Here is a 14,124-nt window from a genome sequence, read left to right on the forward strand (position 1 = left end):
TAAATCACAGCTGCCTGGGAGCAAGATCAAATCATGTGAAGACCAGAATAGAGTCAACTGTGTGTGTAATGGTCTCAAAATTTGGTGATGTAGTCATGATCTAATGAGGGAATATTTGATTGAATCAGCTCTCCCCATGACCCTGACATGCAGGATAACAAGGCCTTGTCCAGTGAGGCTGCTATGATAGTTCCCTGGCTGGTGATTCACAAAATGAGGGATGCTTTGAGGGTCTTTAGATCCAGTGCCATTGAAGGAGGGCAAACGTGCATCTACCGAGGGCCTCTGTGGTCACCCCTGGTAGGTACGAGACCCTGAGACACTGGACTGGGCCATAGGGACTGGTCTAGTGATCCAGGTACATGCCCCATTCCTCCTGTCCTGAGAGACTTGACCAGAGTGGCCTGGCTGTGGCTGAGGAGGGATGCAGTGGCCTTTGAAAGGGTCTGGCTCCAGCAGAGAAGGGCAGGACCAGCTAAGGGGAGCTGGGCTGGGGAACTCCTGGGCACCTCAGAGCAGCCTGGCCTAGGAGTGTGCCCCACCTGCCGGTGATAGCTGGAACTGCTGGAAGATGGGTCTTCCTCAAAGGTAGGGTCTGTTCCAACCCTTGCCCCTCACTATTGCCCCAAGAAGTGTAGTCCACTGCTAGAAAGAGAAAATTCTGGTCCAAGAGCTCACCTTGGAGCTACAGACCATTCAACTGGTTTCCAGGGCCTACTAACATTTAGAAAGAGGCCTTTGAAGATTTGGGAATGGGGAGAAGCTGTAAACAAGGACTGGACTGGGTTCTTAGGTGAGTGGTATCACCTCTCTGAGCCTCACTGCCTAGTCAGTCCATCTAAAGAGGGACCAGAATTGCCATTCCATAGCATTACTAGGAAGGCTGAGTGAGATAATGAGTATAAAAGCGCTTTATAAACTAGGTAGTACTATACAGTCATAGACCATCACTGATGGTGACTGGAATTCCTGATTGGACTTTGCATTTGGCTCTTCCGCAGGGATGTGTCATCAGAGGTCCTGGTAGTTTCTTCATATATTATTGGACCTCATCTAGGCCGAGGAGAAAACAGTGGGAACTTAAAATAAGGACTCCAAACTTTAATTTTTCTAAAGGATTTATTTATTTATTTATTTATTTATTTATTTATTTATTTATTTATTTGAGAGAGAGAGCGCGCACAAGAGCTGGGGGAGGGGCAGAGAGAGAAGCTGGCTCCTTGCTGAGCAGGGAGCCCGACTTGGGGCTCGATCCCAGGACCCTGGGATTGTGATTGGACCGAAGGCAAATACCTAACTGACTGAGCCACTCAGGCTCCCGGGACTTCAAAACTTTAAAGAAAAGTTCCCATTTGCCAAACCCACGTTTTCATTTCAAAGATAATTTTTGAAGGGCTAAGAGCCAAACTGCAGGATTGAACCATGGGCTAAACCAAAGATGTCCAGGGCAGACTTGGAATCGAGTCTGAGTGACTTGGCTTTACAGCTTCTAGATTGAGAGCCTCTTGAATGCAAGTGGTATGGCTCCTCACCCTCTTCACTGAGGGCAGTGACAAAAGAGTCTGAAGCCACGTTATTGAGGCAGCCCCGGTGGCTCAGCGGTTTAGCACCACCTTCGGCCCGGGGCGTGATCCTGGAGACCCGGGATCCAGTCCCACTTCAGGCCCCCTGCATGGAGCCTGCATCTCCTTCTGCCTGTGTCTCTGCCTCTCTCTCTCTCTCTCTCTCTCCTCTGTGTCTCTCATGAATAAATAAATAAAATCTTAAAAAGAAAAAAAAAAAGAAGCCACGTTACTGACTGGTAGCTGACCGTGGGCTTCCTTTCCTTAAAGCTCCCCTCTCTCTCATCCCACTGGCTCCTTCCTGACCTAAGCCACAAACCCTAAGAGTGTGGGATTTACAAAGCTGGGCTATTTACAGGGTCTGTGTGTGTGTCTCTTCTGCTTTCTTCCTGTCTCTCTCCCTTTCTTCCTGTCTCTGTCTCTCCTTCCCTTCCTCCCTCTTTCCCTTTCCTCTGGCCCTGGGCCTCCCCTGCAGTCCCAGAGGACCCAGGACACCTCTCCGCAGGACTTGGCACCTGAGCCTGGGACGGCCACAGGCTGGGAAGTGTTCACTCAGAAAAGCCTCGCAGCGTCTCCTGAGGTTACTGTCGGCACTTCCCCACCCACTCAGCCACCCTAATGGTCTCAAGAAAACCCTTTCTGTGGGGTGAGGGGGGTGAATAGGCTCTGCCATGCAGGTGGGAGCCGTGGGTAGCCCTTGTGTCCCTATGCTGTGACAAACAATTGTCCCCATCTCAGGGATCCATAAAGGGCCGGCCCCTTCCTCATCCTTTCTTTCTCAGGCATCAGGCCTGAGACCATATTCTGGAAAGAGAGGACGGTCTGAGTCTGGCTCTGGCATCAAAGGGGAGGCTGAAATGATCTCCTTCTCATGGGCCTTCCTGACTTGAGAGGCAGGCTCTGATGTCTAGACTTGGGATCAGGGTTCATGGCACCTTAAATACCTTCTGCCCTGAGGTGTTTTCTCCATTCAGATCTGTTTTTTCCATTCAGAAGCCTGAGTAAGGTCTAACAGTGACTGTTTAGAAGATGGCCCCACATTCATCCTCCACCTTTATCTTCTCTAAACTCCTCATGCCAGGCAGGCAAAAAAATGGGCATCTTGCTCCAAGGGGTTTCCTTGGAGTTGAAGAGATGTGGGCCAGGCGATTGTTCTAATGAGGAGGATTTATTTCTGCACCCAGGAAGGCAGGAGGTGGAGGGCTCTTGGGACTTGCTGTGTCCTGCTAGGCATGGAATCCAGGCCCAGGAATGAAGGTCTGCATCTTCCTCTGTGCCTACAGCTCGTAGGCTATCAGGATTAGAGGGTATTGAGCCATCATCTGGGTGGAATTTCCTTCCCCCTGATATCTGACCCTCCCGGTTACACGTAGTATGTATGAGGGCATCTCCCTTTTTTAATTCCCATGGAAAAATTTTCTAGTTGCTGAAAATGTGCTGAAACTGTAAAAGAGACATGAGTCAGCGACATACATGGTAAAACAGAATTTTACTCTGAATTTTTCCTCAATGTGAACCTAAAAACAACTATCAGCACTCTCTCTTGAGAGGAGTTGGACAGGAGTCAATAGCATCCCAAGGTTAGGGAAATAGTGATGCCTTGGAACAGAGAGATGCTCCTGGAGTAAAGGACAGGTGCCTATACTCTGGAGCAGGAGTGATGGGCAACATGCGTCCTTCATCAGCATCCCTGCAAATTATTTATCCAGCCCCTTCCACAGAGGTGGCTCTTGCCATTCTTCACAGGGGATCATTTTGGCTTCAGTCATCTATGGGAAATTTTCACATTCCTTTTCATGTGAATTAAAATCTGCCCATCTGCCCTTCTGAGTTACCTGTTTGGGCCTCCCTCTGCCGGCTGCTGCCTGAGGATCTGCTTGGCATCCTCCTTCAGGACTGTGCCTCAGAGTTCAACACCTCCCCTCCCCCTGAACACTCCTTTCTCCAAACGTTTCTTCCAGAGCGTGGTTTCTAGAGGGCTCCTTGTCCTGCATCCCCTCCTCTGGGTGTCTCCTGTAAAGAGCAGGGCCCGAAATGTGACGCAGAGCCCTAGGTCAGGAGTGAACAGCACAGTGTCAGCAGAACCTCCTGGCTGGAGATTTTCTCCTCTTGGTTACTTGTGTGGGAACAGAGCTGCTCTCCCTCTTCATCCAGCTTTGGCTCCTAGCTGCAGTACCTCCACCCCTCAGAACAGGGGACACTCAGAGCTGGCAATGAGGGTCCCCTGGCTCAATGGAAAGAATGATTGTGGCACTGCCAGACATGATCCCATCTCCCATCTTGTAATGGGGTCAGGATGGCTTTTGGACCAACCCCCAGGGATAAGTGCAGCCCCTCCAGTGCCTTGGTGCCAGTGAAGCTTTCTCTTTTTTGTTCAGTTATTTTTTTCTCTTCAGGATTTTCACTTGTTAAAAGCAGAGCCTCTTCTTCCCTCACTGCACCCTCTGTGATCTGTGCAAGCCACTTCCCCTCTGGGAATCTCAATTTCCCCTTTTGAAATAAGGGCAATTGTACCTGCTTCACAGGTTGCCACTTGGATTAAATGTAATAACTTTAGACAAAAGGCTGACCTTGTCTGGCACAAATTAAATATAGGTACCTGTTTCTTTTTTTCTTCCTGCAGAGCCTTTCTTTCTATACTGTGCTAGTTCCCACCCTACTCAGCCTGATTTCTAAGCTCCTAGTTTCTAGAAACTAGTTTCTAGTTAGACTTGGGGCAAGAATGTTCCAATAGGGGTCTCATTGACCATCTTGGGCCACCATTTCCAGGCTCATGATGTCAGTACAAGCTGAAATAGGAGCCACTGAGGGCACCTGCTTCTTCAGTACAAGAGAAATGAGACCTGGTTTCTATAGGCTCTGAAGGACTTTGCTCTGGGATGGTTCAAGCAGTGTCCTGAGGCTTAGCAACCCAAAGTAGAATCCCAGAAACCTATACCTGGGCCTTCTGCCTTCCTCTTATCTCTCTTACCTCTTTAAAAAGGTTTAAGTCCCTAAAAACCATGGACATTTTGCTAACATGGATTGACAGAGTGGAGGTGAGAGAGTTTACGATGCTCCCTGATCCTTCAGAATCCTTCAGATCTCTTGGGATCTGATAGATTCCTCACCAAGTCATAACCAGAATCAGAGCCCAGTCCTTCACATCTCTCACCTCATGTGGGGAGCAGTTTCTGGCACATTTTCCCATGGAGGCACTTCCCAGACGTGGGGTCAGAGACTGGATTCTAGACCTGCCTTTGCCCCTAGCTTACTCTCTGACCTTGGACGTGGTGTTTACCTTCTCCAGACCTGTTTCCACATCTGTGCCACGAGGGGCCTGAGTCAGAGCAGTGATTTTAAAGGAGGGCTATACCTTGGCACCCGGGCAGCCAAGGCCTCCAGCTCCAACATGGCAGCCCGTATTTGGCTTACATATTGAACTTCCATTGAGATTTTTGTGAAGAAAGTCTTCTGAGGCTGCAAGATTAGAATTCCAATGGCCTTCTGGCTTTTTAAAAACAATTCTGAAGTCTGTCATTCCTCCTAAGTGTTGTTTGAAGGACTCTGGGAGAGATGGAGGCCTGTTTTCTTGATAGTTTGACAGTGCTACATTCTTGTTGGTGCTTTTGACCAATGATGACTCTTGGATTTTTAGATATTTTCCTTCAGTGATGTCTTCTGGTCAACACTTTTCTACTCTTTCCATGGATTTTATTAGATTTCTCCAAAAATAGGCCTTCATATTCTTTTCTTTGGGAACGAACCCTGCAAAGTTCAAGCTATTCAAGCCATTGTGGTGACTAGTACTGATCCCTTTAGCTGAAGATTTGGCATTTTTCATTCTAATCTCTTTCCTTCCCAGAAACTCTTATAGGAAAGTCAGATTTCAGGCTGTGGCCTATGGAACTTAATCCAGTGCTTTCCCTCTTGACATTAGATCATAGTTGGGATCCGTGTTCTATAGGCTATGAGATAAGTTGGCAAGGATCCCAGGCATCCAAAATCAGGCAGTCTTTTTCTGACTCTTATCATGAACTAGTTGTGATGTTGGGGAAGTCACTGACCTTCTGCAGGCCTCAGTTTACCCATTTGTATGGTGAGGAAATTGGACCAGAGGATATCTTAGGAGTTCTTTTTGCTCTAACAGTCAACGATTCCATGTGATGTAAGTTACTTTCCTCTGTGACAGTGGCAGTTGTGTTATTAAAAGAGGAAGAGGAAGAGTCCTGGCCCATCCATGGATGTCCATTGTCCCATGATTAACATGGGGAGGGCTTGAGACCCCATCCCATTTTACCAAGTTGGGGTAGTGTTTGACGGGAGTTGGTAAATGTTTGTAGGGTGCTTTAATGGGAAGGAGGTCTTTGATGAGGCTGACTAGCATTGTCATGCCTTTCTCTCTCCCCAGCCAGTTCTGGGGGACATGCTGACCTTTTGGTGGTAGATTGGTCCCTTCTTACAGAGGAAAAAGTGACCCATTCTTCAGGTGCCTGATATTTCATGTTAACTCTTCTTGCTCCAATTGAAACACAGGGTTCAGAGCATTGGGTATTTATAGAAAGAGAGTACACTAGGCCAGAAGAACGCCTGAAAGTGGCCACCATGCAGCAGGAAGGAAGTAAGACAGGCCTCGAAGATATCCTTGCTGATGGCAGACTCTCCAAGGTAGACGTCCTGGTGGACAAGTTCAAAGTTGAAGTGGCCACAGAAGAAACAGTGGGAGTGAGAAGAGCAAAGACCCAGCAACAAGGAAGAATGATCGCAAGTCCTGAAGACTTTGAGTCAGTATGGGAGGAAGGCCCCTGGGTCAGGAAAGGCCCAGGAGGGGCCTCTCTGGCTGCAGGCTGCACCCCGGCAGAAAACCTCCTTGAGGGCTCCCAGTTGAGGGTGGGCACTGGGGAGGCAGCCATCAAGAAGCGCTGGATCTCAGGTGGTCAGCTGGAGGGCCAGATGGAGCTGAGGAAGGAGCTGGAAGAGTTCCAGGCTTGGGGAAGACCCGCTGCCTCAGGAAGCAGGTCAGCAGAGGCTGATGTCCCCTCTCCAGCCTCTGACAAGGGAGGACTCCAGTCGTTTCTGCTGGACCCAGCCCAGTCGGAAGCCAGAGGTGACTCGAGTGATGAAACCGAACCTTCCTTTGCAGAGAGGAGCTTCTATCTGAACTATGGAGAGAAAGATTCTGAAGACCAAGTCCTCCCACCACCCCTGGAAAAGAGGGAAGAGCACTCAGATGCCCTTCCTGTTGATGACACCAGGCTGGAGCTCTCAGACAAGCTCACAGAGAGCTCTGAGCTTATTTCCTTGGACCTACAGGGCTCTGCTGCAGCTTCCAGCAGGAACAAGGATGAAGAGGGTAAAACCCACACAGCTTCCTTAGAGGAAGGGGCAGGGTCCCCCGAAAACCACGTAAGACCAGATGGCCTGGAGGCCTCTGTCGAGCAGCTGGGGAAGGGACCTTCTCCAAAGCAGACATTTGCTGAGGACTGGGAAGTGGCTGGGCGGGGGGTGGAAGGAGAATGTAGCCACCCAGCATCCAACGTAGGCACAGAGGAAAAGGCCGAGAAAAATCCCCCCGCAGGATGGAAGAACCACTCACCCCACAGAGGAGGGGGCATGTGCCCAGACCTCCCAGCCTGCACCCTTCCGCAGGCCATCCCTCCTAATGATGTCAGGAAGCCAGCCAAACCAGACAGAAGCAACTTCCTGCCTCAAGACAGGGGACTGGTTCACATCCAAACAGGAGAACCTGCGATGGAGGACAGAAAGGCCTCAGCGTTTCTTCAGATGGAGGTGATCGCCCCCCTCCCGGCCTCTCCTGGTCCTTTTCAGGCTCAGGCAGCTCCAGAGGAAACCTTTCCAAGCCCAGCCCCTCGTGGGTCAGGGGAGCCTCTGCAGCTTTGGGGTCGGGATCCTTTTGGAGAACAGTCTCCTGTGTTTCTTAAACATGCCCATCCTTTGAAAGAGAGCCCAGAGCCCAAGGACCGAATAGGACCACTCGTGACCCCAGATGGAGGTGAGCGCAGGGCACCTCCCGTTGCTAGCAGAAAGCCCAGATTTGTCTCTGAAGAAGCTGAGGGCGCTGTACCCCCTTCAGGGAAGCAGAGGGAGATGACCTCTTTCCAGGCCAGGGGCCAAGAGGGCTCCCTGGAAGATATTAGCAAGACCTCAGTGGCCAACAAAATTCGGATCTTTGAGACCCATGGAGCTGAAACTCGCCGAGCAAGTCAAGGTGAAACAAGGGCCCTAATAAACGAGTTGTCTTCAGATGCCTCCACGGGTCAGGTAGAGCAGCAGCGGAATAAGCTTTTGGACCTGGGCTTCGTCCAACTCCAGCCCCCAGGAGACTTCACTGGCCCCAAAGCCACCCATTCCTCAGTAATGCCACTGGCTACCAGATACTTCAGGGAGGACACATCCCACCAGGAAGGATGCACGGAACCGGTGTCCCCTGATTCAGGCTGCGAAACAGCGCTGGAGGAAACCCCTGGGGGAGCTGGCCACGTGAGCCCCCGCCCCACCACTGCCCCCCAGCTGGGGGAGCGGACCGCATGCTACGTAGCTCTGTAGAAGCATGTTTCAGGGGCCCCTCGTCATTACTGCGATCAGAGGCTGCTTGTCCATTCCTATGAGTTATTTTCCCTAAACAGGCCCGAGCATAGCCCAGGCGGAATGATGGGTTCATCTGCTTGGCCCCTGTTAGCTTAGCCACAGAGACCCCTCAGCTTTTGGTGTGACCTGGTGCCCAGAGGGTCACGCCACCCCAGTGGAGAAGGTGGCACCACCACCAGCAAACTACACATACTTGCTTTGCCTTGCTGCCCCCACCTGCTGGGCTCCTACCTGTTTTGCTTGGCTTATCCAACGATCTTCCTTCATCCTTTCCCTTCCCTGGTTTTCCTGCCTTGGGGAAGCTGACAGTCCAGAAGTTTTCATCCTTCGCTTCTGGTTCCCTCTTGGTCCCACTGCCAAGTTCCTTTCTGCCTCTATAAGACTAACTATCTTCTCTAATCCAGAACAAATCCGGAGATGCGGTCAGGGAAGAGAAGCACATCAGCAACTTAGCAGCAAACCCCCCTGGAAAAGGGGGGCGCCTGAGATTCGCCAGCCCCTTGGGCCCTCAGGTCTCTGCAGCCCCTTGGTACCCTGATGACCGCCTGGCCAGGGTGCATCACTGCCTTAGATTCCCACCTGCTCTGGCAGTGCCTCTCGTGGCAGCTCAACTCTCGCTTGTCTGGAATGTGTCCTCACACCTCTCAACCTTCTAGAAACTGGCTAACATGGAAGCTAAGTTTAGCAAGCGAATCTCTAAGTGCACTGAATCTCTAGAGCCTGAAGCCAACTACTTTAAAAAATATTTGGTGGGTGTTAGATTGGGCTTTAAAAAGAATGTCATGCAACAGCCAAAAATGTGCATGTGGTGTTTAATCCCCGACAGGTCAGTTGAGAGGTATGTATGTCGGACAAGAGTTGCTGGTCCCTCTCCGGCGTTTCCTTGGCCTGCCATTGTCAATTACACTGATGGGACTAGAACCTCCACTCCGTGGCCTGCCTGCTAGCCCCTCATGGAGCTCAGGGTGGAACTGATATAGCACCCAGCTCCCAGGAATTAACCCTATTATTGGTCCTCCCCCTAGACAATACTGACCCCTCCCACAGAGACTCAGTGGAATTGACAAACCATGTTGGCTTCCTCTTTGTTTCTCAAAGCTCTCGGCTCCAGCCTCCCTGCCTTCCCATCCTGGGTTTCCCCAAATCCCTGGGTCTCCCTCCTTGGTTTCTGTCTCTCGATGCCCACCTGCACGGATGGGCCTGGGTCTAGGCTTCCATCCCTGCCTTGCACACAATGCTGCTTCTGATAAGCTCCCAGACCCAGACCTTGGATGGGGGCTTCCTGTCCAGAATCAACTGGCAGGATATTTGCTTTGTACTTGCTTTGGCCATCAGCGGGAGACCCTCGGAAGGAGCGTTCCCCACTCTTGAGAACTTTGCGGGGTTTTTTGTTTTTTGTTTTTGTTTTTTAAAGCTTGTTGTCATGTCAAGGAACCTTCCCGGGAGTGTTTTTCATTTCCTGACCTGCTCTTCTATTTGAGACATTGAAATGGCCCCAAGTTTCTTCTGTCATTCACCATCTTGCTTTCTCTCTCTCTTCCCACCCCATACCCCTGTTCCTTTGATTTTTATCTGGCCGTAGAGAGCAGGGCTAAGGGAGGGCTCAGAGGAGAAAGTCAAACCGCCTCGTCCCAGGGCCCCAGAGAGTGACACGGGAGATGAGGACCAGGACCAGGAGAGGGACGCAGTGTTCCTGAAGGACAACCACCTGGCCATTGAGCGCAAGTGCTCCAGCATCACAGTCAGCTCCACGTCCAGCCTGGAGGCTGAGGTTGACTTCACGGTCATTGGTGACTACCATGGCAGCGCCTTCGAAGACTTCTCCCGCAGCCTGCCTGAGCTTGACCGAGACAAAAGCGACTCAGAAACTGAGGGCCTGGTGTTCTCCCGGGATCTCAGCAAAGGGGGCCCCAGCCAGGAAGACGAGTCTGGGGGCATCGAAGATAGTCCGGATCGAGGGGCTTGCGCCACCCCAGATATGCCCCAATTTGAGGTACAGTGGAGCATCCTGGAGACCTGGGCCCTGCAGGCACTGCATGTTCAGAGGGCCCTGGGCCATTTGTGAGAAGACTGAACCGCCAGCCTGCAGCCCAGAGCCCCTCAGCCTGAAGCTCTGTCTCATGTTGCATGACTGCCCCTCGCAGAAAGCATGGTTCTGTGCTCGCATGTTTACCATCTTGGTTTACCCCTAACATGCACTCCTTGGTGTTTTTAACCTTGTGACCCCATCGCTTGCCTGAGGTCAAGTGATGCCAAGCAGTCTGGTCTTACTCGGCTCCTCTCCCTGCCTGTGATGCATGGCACCTGCACAGAGCATGTGCTTGTGGACTTGCAGGACTCGCAGGGCTCCTGCGGCCTGGCCTGAAAGTTGATGGCTCTTCCTGATCCTGGCCCTGCTCCCTCCCTGGGTCTGGGCTTCCTGGGGAAGGGGCAGTGGTCTAAACCCATCTGGCCCTGGGGTCTTGGGGTAGCAGTGGAAACTCCTAGAGAAGAGGAAACATCATCATGGAGGGGGACACAGGGATAGACCATATCTGTGTCTCTCTGCTTTGTGTCCTTGTGTCAGAGAATCTTTGTCCTATGATTCCTTTGCCCTCTCATCTCTTGCAGTCCCAGCCTGTCTCCCACCACACCCTCCTCTCTCCCATGTTCCAGGCTTTGAAATATGAGCTCATCCACTCTGGGCTTTCATTCTATGCAATACCTTCTGGGTAGAAAGTTTTCCTTCCCCTTCTCTGCCTTGCAAACTTGTCATGTTTCAGGACCAAGATCAGATATCACCTTCCCTAGCAAATGCTTTCCTGACCACCCTGGGCAGAAGTGTTGCTCCCTCCACAGCTCCCTTGCTCTATAATGCTTCTGCTCCCAGCATCATCCCAGGTAGTCAGGCTAATGGCTGCCAGTTCTGCTCTCCCACCGGGTGGCAGCTCCTTTAAGCCTGCACATACCAGGCACTAATAGATGATTAACTGGATGAGTGGCTAGATCTCAGGGCTACAGTAATCTATAAGAATCCCTCACACTCCCCTCCCAACCAGATGGCAAGCTATTTCATTTGTTCATTCAGTTCACATATGCTAATAGTCACATGAACTGGCCTTGGTGGAGGAGTCTGAAGAAACTGATCATTTAACTGAAGACTTCTAGAGTAGAGGTTGAAAACTGGTGGCCCCAGGCCAGATCTGGCCACCAGATATATTTCCTTTGACCTTGATTAAAGAATCCGGACATGGAATATGAAATCCACAGGTGTTTTTTTTTTATCATTAAAAAAAATCAGATGATCCAGTCACTCAGAGGCCATGACTGCAGTTGGCCAAACCTGAGTGGAACCCATGTGTTCTCCTATTCACCAGTCCTCAATAAGCCCACTTCGCCCCTTTGCATCTCCTGCCTGGCCTCTCAAGGCCTCCAGGTGTGTGACTCCTGCTTTCAGGAACAGTTCAAAGGAAGCAGCTGGGAGGTGGTAGCATAATCATTGAAGTCATTCGGGATTCACTGACATCTATATAAGGACAGAATGTAGTGTGGGGCCCAGAATAGAGCATGTTAATTGAATAGTAGATGTTCTTTTAATGGTAGTCTAAAAAACACCTTCCAGCTGGTATGAGGTTATGCAGTGGCAGGGTCATGAGCGGCCTGTCTGGATGCTGCTGGCAGTTGCGGCTCTCCCCTTCGGCTGTCTGTCTGACGGCTTGCCATGCCTCTTTGCCCTGACCTGCATACCCTTCCAGAGACCTGGCCAGCTGCAGGGATGGAAATACACTACAGTTGTCTGTGAGCCAGAGTCCTGCAGAGGCTTGGGTTATGGACGGTTCCCCTTCATCTCCCTATAGCCTGTGAAAACAGAAACCATGACGGTCAGCAGCCTGGCCATCAGAAAGAAGATTGAGCCAGAGGCTGTACTGCAGACCAGAATCACCACAATGGACACCACCCAGGTAACCTGTGCCTCCCATTGCACCGTGAGCATAGATACTGGACATTCAAGGGTGGGGTCTCCTCAAGGCCAAGCCCCTTGGCCAATTCTTGCCACTTTGGCTTCTCCAGAGCCTCCTTGTTAACCTTGATGCTCTTCTGAGCTTCACTGTCCTCCCTGAGCTCTGGAGGTGAGCAGTACAATGAGTTCCTGTCCTGGGAAGACCACACCTCTCATGGCTTCAATTTCCCATCTTTAAAATGGGAATGATCATGTCTCCCTGTCCTCCTGGGAGTGCTGTAAGGACTAGTAGCTAGTAGACTGGACGGTGGCTTTCAGATTGCTTGAAGAAGTTGGAGAGGTTTCTTGAGTTATCCAAGGGCTGCTTTGGGAGAGAGAGGGAGAGATCCCAATCCAGCTTTAATCAGAACGACTCCCACTGGATCATTTTTTTACACATGGGGGTTCCATATCAAATGGGCAAAATGAATGAACTGAGAAAAAGATAAAAAGTCATTTGTCTTAGCAAGATGAAACATACTTGGTACTGTGGACAGACCTGTCCAAAAGAGACACAGGTACACTATAGGCGTACAGGTGTGCTATAGGTCTATAGGTACACTACAGCTATACAGGTGCACAGTGCACTGCCTAGGTTCCTCTTGTGATTTTTAAAAAAAGATTTTATTTATCTGAGAAAGAGAGAGACAGGAAGAGTATAAGTGGAAGAAGGGGCAGAAGGAGAGGGAGAAGCAGGCTCCTTGCTTATCAAGGGGCTCGATCCCAGGCCCCTTAGATCATCACCTGACCCAAAGGCAGTCACCTAACCAACTGAGCCACCCAAGCTCCCCTCCTTGGTTTTTTGGTTTTTAAACTTTGAACCTTGAGATTGTAGGTCTGAGAGATGCCCTCTGGTCTCCTCCTGGCCAGAGGAACTGCAGTGCTGGGGACAGAGGCTAATTTGCATCTCAAGACTAAAATGAGGCATAAATCAACACAATGTGGGCAACTCTGTTGTTTCCAGAATTTTTTTCTCCCCCTTTGGTAACATGCATAGTATCTATGTGGCAGTGGTGCAGCAGTCAAGACGCTCGAGTTCTGACGAGCTGTGTGATCTCAAGCAACATGCCTCCTCTGTGGCCCATTTTGTTTTATAGTGACACATGTAATCCTTATTGATGTCAAAACAAAACAACAGCGGTGTTATGAAATTCAAACAGAACAAATTGAAATTTTTCTTGTGATTCTTCCCAGAAAAAAAAATGCATGCATGTTCCAATATATACACTTACATCTCTAGATATTGTAGAATTTTACACGAAAGAGATCTTCTTTTACACCTGACCCTTTTCCTTAATGACTGTCCTGGAGGTCCCTCCTTGTTGCCTTATGTGGGCCACTTTATTTTCATAGTCCCACTTAGGAGTGGATCCTGACCTGGCCTGCAATATCCCATCAGTGGACCTCTGGCTGTTTTTTTTCTTTGGCAGTTAATGATCAATGCTTCAGTGAATTTATTTGTTCATACTTCTTAGCAAAATTTTCAAAGTTTATATCCAAAGGATGAACTCCTTGCATGGAATTGCTAGGTCAAGGAATACAGGCATTGAGATTTGCATAGGGCATGTGAAATTATCTGGGGTCATTGTCCTCTGTCAAATAAGATGATTCAAACAAACCAGGGGACCTGTGAGGAAGCCCTGTAATTTAATGTGTGTGTGGACAATCCCCCCCCCCGCGCCCCGCCCAGTGCATGTTCACTCACACAGCCCGTCACTCTAACTGGGAATGCCACCTGCCCAAGTAACAGATGCTGTAGGCACATGTGGTGTGTATACACTCTCTCCTCATGACTTCTCTGGCCAGCAGGTTGATGGGACTGCCCCAGGGGGAAAGGAATCCATAACAACTGCTCCCTCCATCACCACGGAGACCATATCAACCACCATGGTAAGTAGGACCCAAGAGATTCCCCTCTCTGACCAACCCCCTTGCCCTAAAACAGCCAGATAACAAAATCACATCATCGGCTGTCTAGGGAAGTCCTTATCTGCC

At 50.2% G+C, this 14,124-nt stretch overlaps 1 protein-coding gene across 30 annotated transcripts in view; it reads left to right on the plus strand.

The window, feature by feature from the left end:
* The window catches only part of EPB41L1 (erythrocyte membrane protein band 4.1 like 1), a 143,629-nt gene that overhangs the window by 111,001 nt on the left and 18,504 nt on the right, over positions 1-14,124 (plus strand). For 10 of the 30 annotated variants that reach the window (XM_072800837.1, XM_072800845.1, XM_072800846.1 and 7 more), the window contains 6 exons: positions 2,038-2,142; positions 6,078-8,042; positions 8,555-8,662; positions 9,733-10,143; positions 11,987-12,091; positions 13,936-14,019. In XM_072800837.1, the coding sequence (XP_072656938.1) occupies positions 2,038-2,142; positions 6,078-8,042; positions 8,555-8,662; positions 9,733-10,143; positions 11,987-12,091; positions 13,936-14,019 (2,778 nt within the window). The remainder of the gene's footprint in view (positions 1-2,037; positions 2,143-6,077; positions 8,043-8,554; positions 8,663-9,732; positions 10,144-11,986; positions 12,092-13,935; positions 14,020-14,124) is intronic. The other 20 variants (XM_072800848.1, XM_072800852.1, XM_072800851.1 and 17 more) reach the window with 8 other exon arrangements.

Source organism: Canis lupus, chromosome 26 (assembly GCF_048164855.1).
Source record: "Canis lupus baileyi chromosome 26, mCanLup2.hap1, whole genome shotgun sequence".
Classification (NCBI taxonomy): Eukaryota; Metazoa; Chordata; class Mammalia; order Carnivora; family Canidae; genus Canis; species Canis lupus.